The following is a 21,789-nucleotide window of genomic DNA, read 5'->3' on the forward strand; positions in this document are numbered from 1 at the left end:
TTCTCTTGTGACAACCTGTAGTCATAGGGAGGAGAAGGGCTTGATAAATCGTGACTACAGGTTCTCTTGTGACAACCTGCAGTAATATGGAGGAGAAGGGCTTAATAAATCGTGACTACAGGTTCTCTTGTGACATCATGCAGTCATAGGGAGGAGAATGGCTTGATAAATCGTGACTACAGGTTCTCTTGTGACAACCTGCAGTCATAGGGAGGAGAAGGGCTTGATAAATCGTGACTACAGGTTCTCTTGTGACAACCTGCAGTCATAGGGAGGAGAATGGCTTGATAAATCGTGACTACAGGTTCTCTTGTGACAACCTGCAGTCATAGGGAGAAGAACGGCTTAATAAATCGTGACTGCAGGTTCTCTTGTGACAACCTGCAGTCATAGGGAGGAGAAGAGCTTGATAAATCGTGACTACAGGTTCTCTTGTGACAACCTGCAGTCATAGGGAGGAGAAGAGCTTGATAAATCGTGACTACAGGTTCTCTTGTGACAACCTGAAGTCATAGGGAGGAGAAGGGCTTGATAAATCGTGACTACAGGTTCTCTTGTGACAACCTGTAGTCATAGGGAGGAGAAGGGCTTGATAAATTGGGCCCATAGCATTTGCTTCACCACAGAAAGCCACCACTTATAGATAACACCATGACAACCAAGTAGCCACCATTATTATTTATTTGCAGGGCGCATTCCAGAAAGTCTCAGGAACTGTGTAAACAAAGAGTTTTTGGTTGGATCAGCTCAGTGGACGACTATGGAACAGCCAGGAGCTAATCCAGAACTGAATGGAGTCGCATACAGGTAACAACTAATAAAAGTTTCATCAGATCCTAAGGGACATTGTAATACAAATATAAAATGCTTTATTACTTCAGAGCACTACTTTTCAAACCTGCCCTCAGGCCTCCCTAACAGGCCACATTCTGAGGATATCTGAACTGGAGCACAGGTAAAATAATCAGCTGATGGTTATTAACCTGCCCTCCCTCAAGGTTATCCTGAAAACCTGGCCTGTTGGGGAGGCCTGAGGAAAAGTTTGAAAACCAGTTCTTTAGAAGAACATGCAATTTTTGCACCAATGTCCCTTGTTAACGATGGCCTCGATCATAATCCTTGTGATAATTGCTACAGATAATGGAGCAGTATTTTGCACAAGAGCTGTAGAGTAAATTGCACTACAGTGAAATTCATACCACAAGTATACTACAAACATCTATGCACTAGTATTCCAATTTGAGAGTAAACTTTTTTCGCATTGTGATGTTACTTCCAGTTTCCCATTATACAAATGCAAATCTATAATAAAATGGCCGTTATGTGTGTTTGTCCCTTACAATACAGGTGTTTTTATCAACACTATTGTACATTGTGAAGTGACAATGTCAATTGCCATGTGTGACATTAACCTTTTTACTCCCAAAAGAATAGTTAAACTTGTAAATGAATATTTTATACATTTGAGCTGAGGCATTATGGGTAAACGGTACATGTGTGTATGACGTGTAATTTATATCGTAAAATAAATTCTTACTTCGGTTATTGGCATTTCCCATTTACAATAGTTGGCTGTTAAAATTTTCACACACTTTAAAATGTGTTTTTTAAAATGTCAAGCTTTCTACCTTTGAAACTATTGAGCCGCTTCATTCTCGCAAAACTGTAAGTTCTGACTGTACAGAACGTGATCCTGCAAATAGCATGTACTAAAATAAACGTGCAAAAGATCTAGAGACAAGACTAGGCACCAAACAGAAAAATCCCAATCATAACGTCGCAATTGCTGATAGAAAAATGGAAGAAAGTATTGTTACTTGCTATCACAAAAGTGCAAGTGTAGAATAATAATAATCGTTTTAAGAACTTGATTGCTAAATGACATTTCTAGATGTTTTCGATTATGATTTTTGTTTTCTTGTGTTTCCTGCAGATCTCGTTTGCTGTATGAGATATCACGTATATGGCAATTAGATACAGCCACATATATATACATGTGTGTGTGTGTGTGTGTGTGTATATATACTGTGTATATATATATATAAATATATATATGTGTGTGTGTGTGTGTGTGTATATATACTGTGTATATATATATATAAATATATATATATGTGTGTGTATATATATATATATATATATATATATACATATATATGTGTATATATATATATATATATTTATACACACAGACACATACATATACAGGTACAAAGCTCTTTGTCCATACTGCTTGTGTCTGGAAAAGGTTTGGATTTCAGAATATTTGCATCTATAGAAAGGAAGAAGGGTTGGGACCAAGAGTAGACAACAATATCTTATATCATTTAGGCAATATTTACATGTTGTTATAATACAGCTTCTACAGGCAACCTGAAGGTAGTTTTATATCTTTGTTAATACTTTTCTATACATAGTACCCTCAGAAAGATATACTATAGTATTGTAATCAGAAAGGTAATAGCTGTTTAAAATAAATATATACTAGAATTTGCATTTAAGATCACAAAACAACCCTAACTTCTATGAGTTTCTGGCGGGGAGAATGGCAATTTTTAATAATTAGATTTTTTAAAAATATTAATGATAAAGTTTGGATTTCGGAATAATTCTGTATTTTTGAATTCCTGATTTGGCAATATGTACCTGTATATATTTCTGAACTGCCCACTAATAATGGAGTATACAAGAGAGATGTAGAGAGCTTTAATGAATCTAGACCTTATATTTATATGTACATCTAAAACCGTGCAGTTGGTTATTTTAGTGTCAAATTGCCCTGCACAAAATAACTGTTTCATTACAAAACGTCTTGAAATACTCTGTAGCACTGGTTTTCAAACCTGTCCTCAGTCTGAACTAGAGCACAGGTGAAATTATCAGCTGATTAGTAACCATGGTTATTTTACCTGCTCTCATCCAAGGTAATCCTGAAAACCTGGCCTGTTGGGGAGGCCTGAGTACAGGTTTGAAAACCAGTGCTCTATAGTATGTCAAAAAGGTGGGTTTGAGACTTTATCAAGTGCTTTTAGCTGTCAAATTTGAGAAGTGAAAAATGGTCCTGAAAACCAATAGAAAAGTATCAAGAAATCGGATTGTGATCACCTTGACTGGGGCTATCAGGATCTGTTATCAATGAGACAAAGACACGTTTTTGACTCAGAGAAACACTAGAAAATCTGTGATTGCGATTGGCTTGAATTTATAAAATGCTTATTGGTGGCTGAAAACCTGTTGATAAAGATCGGTTGATAGATTGTGTTTAACCTCATGAGCAGGACATGGCCAGTGAGACATTATCAGCAGAATATGCGTATAGTAACCAATAACCAGCCATTCCTGCTCAAGAGCTGCAGTTTTGTTCATTAGCAAGGGACATTAGGGCAAAAATCACATGCTCCAACAAACTCATGCCCCAGACCTCCCAATCACTCTTTATAGTGCCATATTATCATGGTTTGGGAGCTCTGCTATACTGTCTCTCCTGCTCTTACCCTTCAGGGCAAATGTCCAGTTTTCAAAAACAAAACCAGGGACTGCCCTGACTCCAACTATGACCCACCCCCCAAATCTACCCAACCCGCCCACAACATGCCTAACCCCACCCACCGCTCATCGTAGCTCTGCCACTTAATTGCAGCTCCGCCCAAAGAACACCCATGGCCGCCGCCCACAAGTCTCCCTCACCTCCCAATCCCGAAAAGGCTCTGGGAAATGTTGGAAGGTACGATGTCCCTTTATGTTATATTGTAATAGTATTATGCTGTTATTTTATTATTAACAGACAAAATGAAATGCCCTGTAGATCACAGCTTATTAATGAGTGTTGGACAAAAAATTATTATTGAACAAAGAAAGTATTTATTTTAAATGATCACATTTTAGATAAGTAGCCTAATTTTGTACATAGATTTCAATCTTTTACATTTGCCTTATAAAAACAGAGAAGATGATTTGGGTATTGTTTGTTCTTTTTTTACAGATACCATTCCAATCCATTAGAAGCGTCTGTTCAGATTAGTTAACTCACCTGAGTTAGTAAACAGTTAGGGGTAGATTTATTAAATGTCGATCAGACATGATTCGCTATAGCAAATCATGTCCGCTCGACACCGATAAATGCAGACCGCATACGCTGACTGCATTTATCAGTGCACAAGCATTTCTGGTAAAATGCTTGTGCAATGCCACCCCCTGTTCACTGGCGGCCAATCAGCTGCTAGCAGTGGCCATCAATCATCTCAATAGGATCGGGATAAAAAGCAGCGATCTTACGACCGCTGCTTCTTCAGTTTTAGGCGGACCAGAAACGATGGGGCCTCCGAAGCAACATCCGCTGCTTCATAAATGGAGACCCAAATCGGGAACATCAGGACTAGACGCAGAAATTAAGCAGCAAATTGGGAAATAGAATATCATGCGCACATTGATTTATTATCACTGATTACTGCTTTGTATGTTTAGTTAAACGTTTTTTAAGAAGCACTTTTGATGATGTGTGCAGTTAAATATTTGCCATCATTTTTAATTAACATTTTTAAAGACCAAACCATTTGATTGGAATTATAAAGAAACGTTCAGATAATTGTATTTTGTTTATGAACATGTTTCATAGCTTCAAACTGTGAATCTGTGACTGACCCCCTCCCCCCCAAAAAAGTGCAAAATCCCAGTTATATTGTTCAAAAATAGATAAAAGGCGTTTTTAAGAAATAAAAGGTCTTGAATTAGATAATTTTAAAAAAACAATGCAAAAACTGGTTTAACAAATGTTTTCTTATGGATTGGAATGGCTTTAATTTATAAACTCGCCTTATTGCACTGTAAAAGTGTTCAAATAATTATTCTCACACATTGAAACAGAGTCAGGAATTAGCACATTCCACAAGACAACATATTGTTTCCCTTATGTCTGATTATATTTCTGTTTTTCTATTTGCATAGATCGGTTTGTGTCCAGCCGCTGCAAGGAGAGAAGCGCTGAGCTTCGTTTAAAATACGTAAGGAATTTTCAACTTTATGGTTTACATCATTTAGTTACAAGAACATCAAAAGAACCACTTGTCTGAATGATCTGTTTAAAATAAATGTGATAATGTGCTCCAAAAATAAATACAAAAATATATAAAACATAGTAAAACTGAGAGGGGTTTTATAAATCACCAAAGGTAGCTTTTCCTATAATATTATTAAAGGGACATTGTACTCTAAAACCAGCTATTTCAAATACAAAGATAAATATAAAGGCACATATAATACATGTAATATTATGCAGTATGTATAACAAGTCATTTGGAACTAATTAAGAGGAAACAAATTCTATAGTACAGTGATTCTTTTATGTTTACTTTTTTACCCTTTGCTGAATGTTCAAGCATTTATATGTATTTACATCTTGTCATAGAACTTACCTGCCTGCAAAAAGCATTAACCCCTTAGGGTACGATGCTGGTCATTTAGCCCTTAAGGAGTACGGTGCTGCTGTCCTGGGCTCTTTATATCCGCTGTCTCGCTAACAGTGGCGAGATCAGGTTTTTTCTGCATGCCCCATGAATGGGGCAGTGCAGAAATAGAAGTGCAGGAAGAGACATAACTTTGACCCCCAAAATCTGTTACATATCTACAATCACTAAAAAACACCCATGCTAAATAGTTTCTAAATTTTGTCCTGAGTTTAGAAATACCCAATGTTTACATGTTCTTTGCTTTTTTTGCAAGTTATAGGGCCATAAATACAAGTAGCACTTTGCTATTTCCAAACCACTTTTTTCCAAATTTAGCGCTAGTTACATTGGAACCCTGATATCTGTCAGGAATACCTGAATATCCCTTGACATGTATATATTTTTTGTTAGAAGACATCCCAAAGTATTGATCTAGGCCCATTTTGGTATATTTCATGCCACCATTTCACCGCCAAATGCGATCAAAAAAAAAAAAAAAAAAGTTCACTTTTTCACAAAATTTGTCACAAACTTTAGGTTTCCCACCGAAATTATTTACAAACAGCTTCTGCAATTATGGCACAAATGGTTGTAAATGCTTCTCTGGGATCCCCTTTTTTCAGAAATAGCAGACATATATGGCTTTGGGGTTGCTTTTTGGTAATTAGAAGGCCGCTAAATGCCGCTGCGCACCACACGTGTTTTATGCCCAGGAGTGAAGGGGTTAATTAGGGAGCTTGTAGGGAGCTTGTAGGGTTAATTTTAGCTTTAGTGTAGTGTAGTAGACAACCCCAAGTATTGATCTAGGCCCATTTTGGTATATTTTATGCCACCATTTCACCGCCAAATGCGAGCAAATAAAAAAAAAAAACTTTACATTTTTCACAATTTTAGGTTTCTCACTGAAATTATTTACAAACAGCTTGTGCAATTATGGCAGAAATTGTTGTAAAAGCTTCTCTGGGATCCCCTTTGTTCAGAAATAGCAGACTTATATGGCTTTGGCGTTGCTTTTTGGTAATTAGAAGGCCACTAAATGCTGCTGCGCACCACACGTTAATTATGCCCAGCAGTGAAGGGGTTAAATTAGGTAGCTTGTAGGGAGCTTGCAGGGTTAATTTTAGAGATCAGCCTCCCACCTGACACATCCCACCTCCTGATCCCTCCCAAACAGCACTCTTCCCTCCCCCACCCCACAATTGTTCCCGCCATCTTAAGTACTGGCAGAAAGTCTGCCAGTACTAAATAAAAGAGTTTTTTTTTTTTTTTTAAATAAAAATAATAAAATATTTTAGCTGTGATGGACCCCTGCCTTAGCCCCAACCTCCCTGATCCCCCCTCCAGCTCTCTAACCCTCTCCCCTACCTAATTACCACCATCTTGGGTACTGGCAGCTGTCTGCCAGTACCCAGTTTGGCCCCAAAAATCCCCCAAAAAGTATTTTTATTTTATTTTTAACTTAAAAACTATTTCTGTAGTGTAGCAGCCCCCCACAATACCCCCACCCCTCCCCCTCCCAGATCCTTTTATATTTAAAAAAAAAAAATTACCTTTTAATCCCTTTCTGCCCTCATTCATTGGTGTCAGTGTGGCACATTCACGTGCACACTCACCCCTCGTGCACGCGCGCACACACCCTCACACCGGCGGACACTGGCACCATCGCTACCGGTGCAGAGAGGGCCACGGAGGCTTGTAAAGTGGTATTGCAGGATGCCTCCATATCGAGGCATCACTGCAATACCCTCAGAGCTGCTGGAAGCATTTGTGATCGCTTCCAGCACTCTGTTAGACAACTGACGTACCAGGTACGTCCATTGTCATTAACTGTTAGATTTTGCATGACGTACCTGGTACGTCAGTTGTCATTAAGGGGTTAAAGGTAAAAAAAAAAAAAATTATTTGAACATTGTTAAAAAGAGTATACAACAAGGCAGAGAGACCAAACGGTCAAACATTATCTAACGCGTTTCACGCCCCCTGGTGGCACTTACTCGTTTACTAGTGAAGTCTAGCTGTTTTTCCTATTTAACAGATTTAACCACTTGGGGCCCCTTAAAGGGGTAAGATAATAAAAACAACAGCAACCGTGGTCAAAACATAGAGGCTAAAGCTGGGAGAGTATTATCATTAATTACATATAGAGGCCTATTTAACAACGGTCTTGTGGACCTGATCCAACAGTACGGATCAGGTCCGCAAGACCTCACTGAATGCGGAGAGCAATACGCTCTCCGTATTCAGCATTGCACCAGCAGCTCACAAGAGCTGCTGGTGCAACGCCACCCCCTGCAGACTCGTGGCCAATCGGCCCCCAGCAGGGAGATGTGGGTTGAATTGTGGCGATTCATGTCCGTCTGCTTAGAGCAGGCGGACAGGGTTATGGAGCAGCAGTTTTTAGATCGCTGCTTCATAACTCCTGTTTCTGGTGAGTCTTGATAAATGGGCCTCATATAATCTATAACAGTGAACTTAGTAAATGTTAACGCAGAAGTGAATTCCATGATGTTAGACAAAACTTTCCCAAATGATGTGCATCATAATTACATCTGCCGATACATTCAACAACTTGGCCAAAAACGATTACATTTATGCACATACAGGATTAAATAAAAATGTGTATACAGTATTCAATAATATTCTGAACAATGTTAGTACATTTAAATAAACCCAAATTGCTCATATATCTTATACAACAATAATCCCCCATGGGCAAATAGAGAAACAGCGTCTGATTTCACAATAATGGAATAAAGGTATACTGCAATCTTGAAGAAAAAGGAAAAACATAGGAGGGAAGCAAGAACATTCTTAGTTCATTATAGAGGGACATCAATCAATAAAATAATTTATGTCCCATTCTTTATTCATCCCATCTGGATTTCTAGTTTTCATCTTTAATATCCAATATAGTTCCTTTTTTCCAAGATTTTATTTCTGTCACCTCCCCTTGGAGGTACCATTGCCGTATCAATAATTTGAATAGAAAGTTTGACTATATTAGTGAAGTGAACATGATTAAAATGATTGGCTTCCCTGGAGTCCTTATTATAGTATTTCACATCTGTAACATGTTCACTAAATCTAGTGCGGGCCTCTCTAGTTGTTTTTCCAACGTATTGGACCACACACATAATAATACAGGTGAAACGATATACTATATATTTGATACTACACAGACCCAGACTGAATGTCTGGCATACCGGGCAAATGCCCATTAGGCTGCGCTGTAGTTTAGCCACGCCCACCGCGACCACATTCAAGAAATATTTTTTTATATATTATGTAATAAAAATGTATTATTATGTACCACTGCCATGCCAGTATTATTATAATTCCACATTCTAATGTTGCCAAAATAAATCCCTGGCTATTGCACTTTTTCCAAAGCCAAGCCTTAGCCAACACAATGTCCGATGCGATGACTGACTGAGCACACTGATTTGACTGACACACCCCCAGCACGCAGGTGTGTCACTCAACTCAGTTTGCTCTGTCAGTCATCGCAGCGGACAGTGTGCGGCCGGCAGCGCAGAGGCTGTCAAATCTCATCGGAGAGTAAGAGACTCGAGTTGTACTTGGAGCCGGAGGGAAAGTTGCCGGGCCCATCCCGATCCAGCTGAGTGACTGACAGTGACCAGTGAGGAGCAGACATAGCAGGTGGCTGGCCAGCCCAGATGAGCCTGAGGTCAAAGGACCTTTTTTTGGTAGTAGGCCCAGTTTGATTCCTTCACTGTACCGTGGCCGTATGGGGATGACACATGCATGCAATGCCTATCAGTGGGGCTGATCTAAAGAATTAGTCATGATTTCACTTACCTCTTCTCTTTTCGTCACTTGTTGCTGTTATTATTAGTGAGAGACGCTTGTAATGTTGTTAGTGTTTACAGGTGTCATATTAAAGTGTTAATAAATCTGCAGGAAATCTATAATACAAATGTAAATTCTGTATTATTCTATACAATTGCATATTCATCTCTTACCAAAAGATTTATCAACCAGTTGGCTTAAGGGAGCCATGTAAAGATTTTCCCCAAAATGTAAAAGGGAATAACTTAATAGATTGGTTATCAGTGTAGATTCAAAATAGCTAACTTAACTTATTTAATATATCAATAATGAGCTAATGCAACAGTACAGTAATGAGGGTGCAAATTAAAGTGAAGGTAAACTTTGATGAATGAAAGCCCGTTTTGTAAAAAATACTATTAAAAACAGAGGCACTTTCATTCATCAAAGTTTACAAATCAGCCGTTTTGATTAAAAACTTACCTTTGTTTTTTTTCACAGCTACAGCAGCTTACCCCTCCTGGAAATCCTCTCTTCACACATCAGCAATGACTAATCCTCCTTCCTCCAATCACAGCTTTCCCCCCAGGGTGGTTATTGCCTGAGGCCATGCTGTGATTGGAGGAAGCCGGATTAGTCATTGCTGAGGTGTGAAGAGAGGATTTCAAGGAGGGGTAAACTACTCTGGCTGTGCAAAGAAGAGAGGTAAGTTTTTAATCAAAACGGCTGCTTTGTAAACTTTGATGAATGAAAGTGCCCCTGTTTTTAATAGTATTTTTAAAAAACGGGCTTTTATTCACCAAAGTTTACCTTCACTTTAAGAGCACCTTTAGATGTCTCCCTGTCTCCCATATACCTACATTGGACCTCAGATTTCAGAGCTCTGAGACTGCATCTATGTTTCAGACTCATATCTACATTTGACCTGCAGTCTCCCTATCTCCCATATACCTACATTGGACCTCAGATTTCAGAGCTCTGAGTCTGCAGCTATCTGTCAGACCCATATCTACATTTGCCCTGCAGTCTCCCTATCTCCCATATACCTACATTGGACCTCAGATTTCAGGCTGCTGATAGTGCCATGCACTGGCCTCCCTACCCCAGCCTTATGCCTAATTCAGATATCAAACCCTGGTCCTACAGCCCCTCAATTGGTCCCATACCCACATTAGACATCAGTTCAAATCCTCGCTTACAGCTGTGGTTCCAGTAACATACACATATCAGACCTCAAATCAGATATTGGCTATGCAGCCTTTATGTTAGCCCCACTTTCAAATCAGTTACCTGGTCCTGCTGCCACTCTAGAAACCCATTACCTACACCATTAATCCCCAGGTCAGACCCTTGGGGCGAGTCACTCACATCATCATGTCACATACGTATATATTCTGATGCTGTCATGAGTCACTCTCATGATGACAGTATCAAAATATCAGTATTTTGTGACATGTGAGTGACTCATGACACTAGTATCAGAATATATGAGTATGTGACATGTGAGTGACTCATGACAGTATCAGAATATATCAGTATTTTGTGACGTGCCATTCACATGTCACAAAATACTCATATATACTAATACTGTCATGACTCACTCACTTGTCACAAAATACTGATATATTCTCATACTGTCATGAGTCACGTGTCACATACTGATATATTCTGATTCTGCATATTTAGTATGTGATTTATAATAATGCAATTGTTTTTGCTGCCTTGGATGATCATCATTAATTTCTTGAAGTCTTCATGAGATTAATGATGATTATCCAAGGCAGCAAAAACAATTGAAGAGATCATGCTATAGCTAAAACTAAATGTGTGTTATTATGTGACATAATTTGTTGTGCCCTATATCTGTGTGTTATGTGACATATACTTTGTGCCCTATATCTGTGTGTTGTGTGACATATACTTTGTGCCCTTTATCTGTGTGTTATGTGACATATAATTTGTGATCTATAAGCTGTGTGTTATATGACACATACTTTTTGCCCTATATCATGTGCCCTATAGCTACAGCTGAATGTGTCATGTGACATATATTTTGTTTGTGCCCAATAGCTACAGCTAAATGAGTGTTATGTGACTTATACTTCTAACACTTTATTTTGGTTTTGTTGTGTTTTTTATATTTTACTTTATTTATTTTTTATACCAACCATTTGACAAAATACAGTGATTTTAGGGTGAAATTTTAAACATTTTTGTCGCTTAAACAAGTATTATACTTTCCATGTTTGGTATATGGTTAAATAAGATATAGCGAGCGGAGGGTTGGTGGGGGGGAGTGGGCCTCTTTTCCCTAAACTGCTTGGGCTTCTTTTTGGTCCCAGTCCAGCCCTGGTACTAAGGTTCGCATAAAACTTAATAGGGTAAGTAGAAGTGTCAACACTACAACTAAAATGGTTCCCTATTTTTACATGGGAACACATTTGCATAGAGTACTACGCCATTTAAAATTACCACATTTATGAAGTCAATTGCTTCCCATTTTTGTCTCATGATTAGGGACCATACTAGGAGATAGAGTTTTAGCTAAAGTATGTGTTTTTTTGGCTACAAACTTACATTGTAAGGTCTCAATATATCATCACCTGCAAGGATATGGAGGTGTTTTTTAAGAATACTGGAAATGGCATTAAATTGGCTGGAATATTCAGTAGAAAAGACTATATTCTCAAATTGGGACTTGCTTTTGTTGGTAGGGGGGCCCTAGAAAAAGATCGCTTGGAGGTGGGGTGAATGAGGGGGGCAGCTAAACTACTAAAAAAAAAAAAAAGTAAATAAAAACATAAATGTATAGAAAATAGGGTACTGGCAGACACTAGTTAGATGGGGAAGTGTTAGAGAGCTGTTTGGGAGGGATCATGGAGGTGAGAAGGTAATGGGGTAATGCTACACTGCAGGAAAAAAAAAGGACTAAAACTTCAAATTGGCAGACTGTCTGCCAGTACCTAAGATGGTGGTGTCCAGTGTGGGGTGAGGAAGGGAAGAGAGCTGTTTAGGAGAGATCAGGTAGGGATCAGGGGGTTGGAGGGATCAGGTGTGAGGGTAATCTCTACACTTAACCTTACAAGCTACTTGATTAACCCATTAACTGCCAGGAATTTCAGAATTGCGCAACTGGACTAAGCAGCCTTTTTATAACCAAAAGGCAATGTCAAACCATGCATGTCTGCTATTTCTGAACAAAGGGAATCCCAGATAAGCTTTTACATTCACTTAAGTTATGACTGCACAAGCGATATGTAAATAATTTCAATGAGAACCCCAAAGTTTGTGAAAAAGTTAACAATTTTATTAATATGACCGCATTTTGCAGCAAAACGGTGGCTTCAAATATACCAAAATGGGCCTAGAGCAATACCTTGAGTTGCCTACTAAAAAAAAAATATAGTTTTAATAGATAAATAAAAAAAACATGGCTCTATTTCTGTTTAAATGGAGTGATGGCAAAAATGCTAAAGTTTTAGTCTGAAAGCCCCAGTCCTTAAGGGGTTAACACACATAAGTAGGGTCCCTGATAGCTTAGAATGGCAGATTTATGCTAAAGCATTTATGTCAGGTCAAATTAGGGTCTGTGACAAAATCCTGAAATCTCAGCCATCTGGTCCCTGGTGAGAGAATGAGACTTAAGAATCTAAGTATTTGACACATCTCTTGGTTTAATGAAAGGGAAGGTCATTTGGTTAACCCCTCAGTGACCAGACCATTTTTCAATTTGCATACCCTTAAGGACCAGGGCTATTTTTACATTTTTGTGGTGTTTGTGTTTAGCTGTAATTTTCATCTTACTCATTTACTGTACCCAAACATATTATATACCATTTTTCTCACCATTTAATGGACTTTCTAAAGATACCATTATTTTCATCATATCATATAATTTACTATAATTCTTTTTATAAAATATGATGAAAAAATTGAAAAAAAAAACACTTTTTCTAACTTTGACCCCCAAAATCTGTTGCACATCTACAACCACCAAAAAACTCCTATGCTAAATAGTTTCTAAATTTTGTCCTGAGTTTAGAAATACCCAATGTTTACATCTTCTTTGCTTTTTTTACAAGTTATAGGGCAATAACTACAAGTAGCACTTTGCTATTTTGAAACCATTTTTTTCCTAAAATTAGCGATAGTTACATTGTAACACTTATATCTGTCAGGAATCCCTGAATATCTTTTCACATGTATATATTTTGTTTTAGTAGACAACCCAAAGTATTGATCTAGGCCCATTTTGGTATATTTCATGCCACCATTTCACCGCCAAATACGATCAAATTAAAAAAAAATTGTTAACTTTTTACTAACTTTTTCACAAACTTTAGGTTTCTCACTGAAATGATTTACAAACAGCTTGTGCAATTATGGCACAAATGGTTGTAAATGCTTCTCTGGGATCCCCTTTGTTCAGAAATAGCAGACATATATGGCTTTGGCTTTGCTTTTTGGTAATTAGAAGGCCGTTAAATGCTGCTGCACACCACACGTGTATTATGCCCAGCAATAAAGGGGTTAATTTTAGCTGTAGTGTAGTAGACAACCCCAAGAATTGATCTAGGCACATTTTGGTATATTTCATGCCACCATTTCACTGCCATATGCGATCAAATAAAAAAAAAATGTTAACTTTTTACTAACTTTTTCACAAACTTTAGGTTTCTCACTGAAATTATTTACAAACAGTTTCTGCAATTATGGCACAAATGGTTGTAAATGCTTCTCTGGGATCCCCTTTGTTCAGAAATAGCAGACATATATGGCTTTGGCGTTGCTTTTTGGCAATTAGAAGGCCGCTAAATGACGCTGCGCACCACACTTGTATTATGCCCAGCAGTTAAGGGGTTAATTAGGTAGCATGTAGGGTTAACTTTAGCTTTAGTGTAGAGATCAGCATCCCACCCCCTGATCCCTCCCTGACCCCCCTTAAAAAAGCTCTCTTCCCTCCCCCACCTCACAATTGCCACCGCCATCTTAAGTACTGGCAGAAAGTCTGCCAGTACTAAAATAAAAAGCATTTATTTTTTATTTATATATATATATATTGATTCTGCAGTGCTGGATCCCCCCCTTAGCCCCCAACCTTCCTGATCCCCACCATACAGCTCTCTAACCCTCCCCCCTCTACCTATTTGCTGCAGTACCCAGTTTGCCCCGAAAAAAATGCTTTTTTATTTTGTTTTTAAAATGCTTTTTTATTTTGGTTTTTATTTCTAAATAAAAGTTTTCTGTAGTGTAACTGCTCCCCCTCAATACCCTATCCCCCCCCTCCCAGATCCATTGCCCAACATTAAATTCCCCCCTCCCTCTCTATCATTCACACATAATTGAAATGTATTTATGCAAATGCAGCGCCTCTGTCCTCATATGGTAACAGAGCACAATCGGTGGGGGGACCTACAGAAAATAAAATAGGGTGGGTGGCCTGCTATCGCGATCACGGGCAGGGGAGGACTGCTACACTACAGAAAAAATAAATAAATTTAAAAAAATTAAAATAAAATTAGTACCTAAACTGAGTACTGGCAGACAGCTTCCAGTGCCTAAAATGGTGGACACCATTAGGAGGGGTAGGGTTAGATAGCTGTTTGGGAGGGATCAGGCAGGTGGGATGGTAAGGGGGGATCCTACACTGCAGTATTAATATTTTAATACTGGCAGACTGTCTGCCAGTACCTAAGATGGTGGTGAGAAGTGTGGGTAATCCTTACACTAGAATACTATAACTCTTTTCAGCTAACCCACAAAGTTTGTGAAAAGTTAACAATTTTTTTTTTTTATATGATCGCATTTGGCGATGAAACAGTGGCATAAAATATACCTAAAGAGGCCTTGGGTTGTTTACTAAAAATAAATACAGTTTTGATAGGTAAATAAAAAAACATGCAAGGCTCTATTTCTCTGGAATTCCTGGTGAAGGGGTTAAGCATTGGATATACTCTTCCATACTTATTAGTTAATTTAGACTTCCCACCAGGTTACACTGCAGGTATCTGAAGGAGAGTTACTGCACATGTGTAAACACATCAGCACTGGAATGCAATGAAAGACAGATTCAACATGGCAGCACCCATACTAGACTAGAGGGAGGTGGGGCATAACCTCAATACTATGTTTATAAAATGCATTTAGTGTTTAATGACCCTTTAAAGAGGATCCATAATAAGGTAGATCTAGTAAAAAAAAGAGGGAGGGTTTTATATAGCGTGTCAGCTCTCAAATCGTTATCTTAAAGTACAATACAGGAAGGCAGGACCCTGGCAGTTTACATCAGGTGAACAGGGAAAGGGTATGAAAGAGTAATATGTGTGTAGAACTCTTGCAATTCACATAAATGGGCCACAGGGGGCAGAGCTTTCAAGCTAAAAATCCAATAGTAAGAGAAAAACCTGCCTTCTCAATGCAGCAATTTAAACTGACTAGAGGAAGAGGAAGGAAAAGGGAGGCAGAGTTTCCACATTTCTCCAAATAGTTGTTTAATGTTAAAATTAAGGGAAAAATCACTCGTCAGGTGCTTAGGAATTAGCCAATTAACGTCTCTTTCTTTATTAGAATTCTGTAAAAAATATATCAGCAATAGAATAGCAGCTGAAGTTCATGCGAATGTATATTTCATATGAGCACAACTGTGCAACTAGCGCAGCCGATTGGGTCAGCAGCAGTTTCTGCTCTGGACCAGCAGAGTGCACTGTGGCACCCAAGTGGTACCTTAACTATGTGTTTAACCCCTCAAAAAAGTTGCAGGGTCAATAGTGATAAAATGACATGCTCTTATGAATTACAGCATGCCATTTGTTTCACTACAGTGACCCTTTAAACAGAGACATAGATACGTAGTTCAGCATGAGAGTTTTGCTTAAAGGGACACTGAACCCAAACATTTTCTTTTGTGATTCAGATAGAGCATGCAATTTTAAGCAACTTTCTAATTTACTCCTATTATCAATGTTTCTTCTTTCTCTTGCTATCTTTATATAAAAAAGAAGGCATCTAAGCTTTTTTCTTGGTTCAGAACTCTGGAGTGCAGTTTTTGATTGGTGGATGGATTTATCCACCAATCAGCAAGGACAACCTAGGTTGTTCACCAATAATGGTCCGGCATCTAAACTTACATTCTTGCATTTCAAATAAAGATTCCAAGAGAATGAAGAAAAATTGATAATAGGAGTAAATTAGAAAGTTGCTTAAAATGTCATGCTCTATCTGAATCACAAAATAAAAAAATTGGGTTCAGTGTCCCTTTAAACAAATTTGTCAATCAATTATCTAGACTTCCAAATAAACAGCCATCATCAGTACAAATTAATAAACAGATGATGTCATAATGATACAAAACACTCTAGAATGACTGTAGAAAAGTTGGCAATGTAAGTTCAAGCCATCAAAATAAACACTTTAAATACAGCTGATAGATGGCAAAATATCAACTGCTTATACCTAGTTGCCAACATTTCAAAAACATTTCCAGGGACACTTTGCAGCAGAGCAAGCAAAAAGGTTATTGTAGTATTGACAATCTACTGTTCAACTGCTCTGCTCTGCCCACTCAGTGCTGCAATCAAAACACACCCATTTTATAGTAATAGAACAATTTAGACTTCCTTGTAGCCTATTTTAAAGACTACAGCACCAAGCTCTTACACCTAACCCATAATACTGACAATCCCAGTCTCTGGAACTCATTCTGAGCATATGGTTATTACAGAATCAAAATTAGGAAGACATATAATATGTAAACCCATTAATAATAATTAATTAAATTGAAATAATACTCTATGGGCTAGATTACGAGTTGAGCGCTAACAGTTACGGGCAAGCGAAAAGGGGTTTATCGTGCTTTGGGTTTTCCGCTAGTATCACAAGTTGAAAGTAAACGCGATCGCTTGACTAAAATTGAAGTTAACGCGTGTCTGGTTAGCGCGACCTCAGAGCTCTGGTTAACTGTTTTGCAAAACAAAAAATGTCACAAAACACATCACAAATACATTACAAAGTACAGTTACACTCATAATAACACCATCTAATAAAAATATTTAAAAAAAAATATTGCACAAAAACTTATAATGGCTAAAAGATATGAGGTCTTAAGTGTTGGGGGGGGGGGGGAGGCAGGCAAAGTGCTTTAAAATAGATATACATAGAAGAATATGTTCTATGTATATATCTGGCCCTAAATATATATATATATACAGTCGTATGCAAAAGTTTAGACACCCCTAACAATTTCCATGATTTTAATTTATAAATAATTGGGTGTTTGGATCAGCAATTTCATTTTGATCTATCAAATAACTGAAGTACACATTATATATTTTAGTAGGGAAATGAGGTTCATTGGATCAACAGAAAACGTGCAATATGCATCAAAACAAAATTAGACAGGTGCATACATTTGGGCACCAGCCCATTAAGCCTTGAACTTCATAGACAGGTGCATCCAATCATGAGAAAGGGTATTTAAGGTGCCCAATTGCAAGTTGTTGTTATCTTTGACTCTCCTCTGAAGAGTGGCAACACGGGGACCTCAAAACAACTCTCAAATGACCTGAAAACAAAGATTGTTCAACATTATGGTTTAGGGGAAGGCTACAAAAAGCTATTGCAGAGATTTAAGCTGTCAGTGTCCACTGTAAGAAACATACGGCTAGATTTAGAGTTCTGCGGCCAAAGGGGTGCGTTAGCTACGCGTGCTTTTTTCCCCCCGCACCTTTTAAATACCGCTGGTATTTAGAGTTCACAGAATGGCTGCGTTTTCAGTGCGTTAGGCTCCAAAAAGGGAGCGTAGAGCATAATTTAACGCCACTGCAACTCTCGATACCAGCGGTGCTTACGGACGCGGCCAGCTTCAAAAACGTGCTTGTGCACGATTCCCCCATAGAAAACAATGGGGCAGTTTGAGCTGAAAAAAAACCTAACACCTGCAAAAAAGCAGCGTTCAGCTCCCATTGTTTTCTATGGGGAAACACTTCCTACGTCTGCACCTAACACCCTAACATGTACCCCGAGTCTAAACACCCCTAACCTTACACTTATTAACCCCTAATCTGCCGCCCCCACTATCGCTGACCCCTGCATATTATTATTAACCCCTAATCTGCCGCTCCGTATACCGCCGCAACATACATTAGTTAGTTATTAGTTATGTACCCCTAATCTGCTGCCCCTAACACCGCCGACCCCTATATTATATTTATTAACCCCTAATCTGCCCCCCACAACGTCGCCGCCAGCTACCTACAATAATTAACCCCTAATCTGCCAATCGGAGCTCACCGCTACTATAATAAATGTATTAACCCCTAACGCTAAGTCTAACCCTAACACTAACACCCCCCTAAGTTAAATATAATTTTTATCTAACGAAATTAATTAACTCTTATTAAATAAATTATTCCTATTTAAAGCTAGATACTTACCTGTAAAATAAACCCTAATATAGCTATAATATAAATAATAATTATATTGTAGCTATTTTAGGATTAATATTATTTTACAGGCAACTTTGTATTTATTTTAACCAGGTACAATAGCTATTAAATAGTTAATAACTATTTAATAGCTACCTAGTTAAAATAATTACAAAATTACCTGTAAAATAAACCCTAACCTAAGTTACAATTAAACCTAACACTACACTATCAATAAATTAATTAAATAAAATACCTACAAATAACTACAATTAAATAAACTAACTAAAGTTCAAAAAATAAAAAAAGCTAAGTTACAAAAAATAAAAAAATATTTACAAACATTAGAAAAATATTACAACAATTTTAAACTAATTACACCTACTCTAAGCCCCCTAATAAAATAACAAAGACCCCCAAAATAAAAAAATGCCCTACCCTATTCTAAATTAAAAAAGTTCAAAGCTCTTTTACCTTACCAGCCCTGAAATGGGCCATTTGCGGGGCATGCCCCAAAGAATTCAGCTCTTTTGCCTGTAAAAAAAAACCATACAATACCCCCCCCAACATTACAACTCACCACCCACATACCCCTAATCTAACCCAACCCCCCCTTAAATAAACCTAACACTAAGCCCCTGAAGATCTTCCTACCTTATCTTCACCATGCCAGGTTCACCGATCCGTCCTCTGAAGTCTTGATCCAAGCCTCGGAAGTGTTGATCCAAGCCCAAGCGGGGGCTGAAGAGTGACGTCCATCCTCCGGCTGAAGTCTTGATCCAAGCGGGCAGAAGAGGACATCCGGACCTGCAAACATCTTCTTCCAAGCCGCATCTTCTATGTTCTTCAATCCGATGACGACCGGCTGATCTTCAAGACCTCCAGCGCGGATCCATCCATCTTCATCGACGACTTCCCGACGAATGACGGTTCCTTTAAGGGACGTCATCCAAGATGGCGTCCCTCGAATGTGAGCTCAATCTGATTGGCTGATTGGATCAGCCAATCGGATTGAACTTGATTCTGATTGGCTGATTCCATCAGCCAATCAGAATTTTCCTACCTTAATTCCGATTGGCTGATAGAATCCTATCAGCCAATTGGAATTCGAGGGACGCCATCTTGGATGACGTCCCTTAAAGGAACCGTCATTCGTCGGGAAGTCGTCAGTGAAGATGGATGGATCCGCGCTGGAGGTTTTGAAGATCAGCCGGTCGTCATCGGATTGAAGAACATAGAAGATGCGGCTTGGAAGAAGATGTTTGCCTGTCCGGATGTCCTCTTCTGCCCGCTTGGATCAAGACTTCAGCCGGAGGATGGACGTCACTCTTCAGCCCCCGCTTGGGCTTGGATCAACACTTCCGAGGCTTGGATCAAGACTTCCGAGGACGGATCGGTGAACCTGGCATGGTGAAGATAAGGTAGGAAGATCTTCAGGGGCTTAATGTTAGGTTTATTTAAGGGGGGTTTGGGTTAGATTAGGGGTATGTGGGTGGTGGGTTGTAATGTTGGGGGGGGGGTATTGTATGTTTTTTTTTACAGGCAAAAGAGCTGAATTCTTTGGGGCATGCCCCGCAAATGGCCCTTTTCAGGGCTGGTAAGGTAAAAGAGCTTTGAACTTTTTTAATTTAGAATAGGGTAGGGCATTTTTTTATTTTGGGGGTCTTTGTTATTTTATTAGGGGGCTTAGAGTAGGTGTAATTAGTTTAAAATTGTTGTAATATTTTTCTGTTTGTAAATATTTTTTTATTTTTTGTAACTTAGTTCTTTTTTATTTTTTGTACTTTAGTTAGTTTATTTAATTGTAGGTAATTGTAGGTAGTTTATTTAATTTATTTATTGATAGTGTAGTGTTAGGTTTAATTGTAACTTAGGTTAGGATTTATTTTACAGGTAATTTTGTAATTATTTTAACTAGGTAACTAATAAATAGTTATTAACTATTTAATAGCTATTGTACCTGGTTAAAATAATTACAAAGTTGCCTGTAAAATAAATATTAAACCTAAAATAGCTACAATATAATTATAATTTATATTGTAGCTATATTAGGGTTTATTTTACAGGTAAGTATTTAGCTTTAAATAGGAATAATTTATATAATAAGAGTTAATTTATTTAGTTAGATTTAAATTATATTTAACTTAGGGGGGTGTTAGTGTTAGGGTTAGACTTAGCCTTAGGGGTTAAAAAATATATTAGAATAGCGGTGAGCTCCGGTCGGCAGATTAGGGGTTAATGTTTGAAGTTAGGTGTCAGCGATGTTAGGGAGGGCAGATTAGGGGTTAATACTATTTATTATAGGGTTATTGAGGCGGGAGTGAGGCGGATTAGGGGTTAATAACTTTATTATAGTAGCAGTGTGGTCCGCTCGGCAGATTAGGGGTTAATAAGTGTAGGTAGGTGGCGGCGACGTTGGGGGTTAATAAATATAATATAGGGGTCGGCGGTATTAGGGGCAGCAGATTAGGGGTACATAGGGATAATTTAGCTGGCGGCGGTGTACGGAGCGGCAGATTAGGGGTTAAAAAATGTAATAGAGTGGCGGCGATGTGGGGGGACCTCGGTTTAGGGGTACATAGGTAGTTTATGGGTGTTAGTGTACTTTAGAGCACAGTAGTTAAGAGCTTAATAAACCGGCGTTAGCCCAGAAAGCTCTTAACTCCTGTTTTTTTTCTGCGGCTGGAGTTTTGTCGTTAGATTTCTAACGCTCACTTCAGCCACGACTCTAAATACCAGCGTTAGAAAGATCCCATCGAAAAGATAGGATACGCAAATGGCGTAGGGGGATCTGCGGTATGGAAAAGACGCGGCTGGAAAGTGAGCGTTAGACCCTTTCCTGACTGACTCCAAATACCAGAGGGCGGTAAAAACCATCGTTAGGAGCCTCTAACGCTGGTTTTGACGGCTACTGCCCAACTCTAAATCTAGCCGATAGTGAGGAAAAGGAACAGGCACAGTTCTTGTTAAGGCCAGAAGTAAAATATTGGAGAGGCAAAGGCAAAGGATGGTGAGAACGGTCAAAAACAGCCCACAGACCACCTCCAAAGACCTACAACATCATCTTGCTGCAGATGGTGTCACTGTGCATCGTTCAACAATTCAGCGCACTTTGCACAAGGAGAAGCTGTATG

The 21,789-nt window shown here is 38.5% G+C and overlaps 1 protein-coding gene across 3 annotated transcripts in view; it reads left to right on the plus strand.

The window, feature by feature from the left end:
• Window positions 1-21,789, plus strand: part of CTBP2 (C-terminal binding protein 2) — a 219,794-nt gene that overhangs the window by 187,106 nt on the left and 10,899 nt on the right. For all 3 annotated transcript variants that reach the window (XM_053692600.1, XM_053692601.1, XM_053692599.1), the window contains 2 exons: window positions 690-807; window positions 4,945-5,000. In XM_053692600.1, coding sequence (XP_053548575.1) covers window positions 690-807; window positions 4,945-4,984 — 158 coding nt within the window. In that variant the 3' untranslated portion in view covers window positions 4,985-5,000. The remainder of the gene's footprint in view (window positions 1-689; window positions 808-4,944; window positions 5,001-21,789) is intronic.

The sequence above is a fragment of the Bombina bombina genome, chromosome 9 (genome assembly GCF_027579735.1).
Source record: "Bombina bombina isolate aBomBom1 chromosome 9, aBomBom1.pri, whole genome shotgun sequence".
Taxonomy (NCBI): domain Eukaryota; kingdom Metazoa; phylum Chordata; class Amphibia; order Anura; family Bombinatoridae; genus Bombina; species Bombina bombina.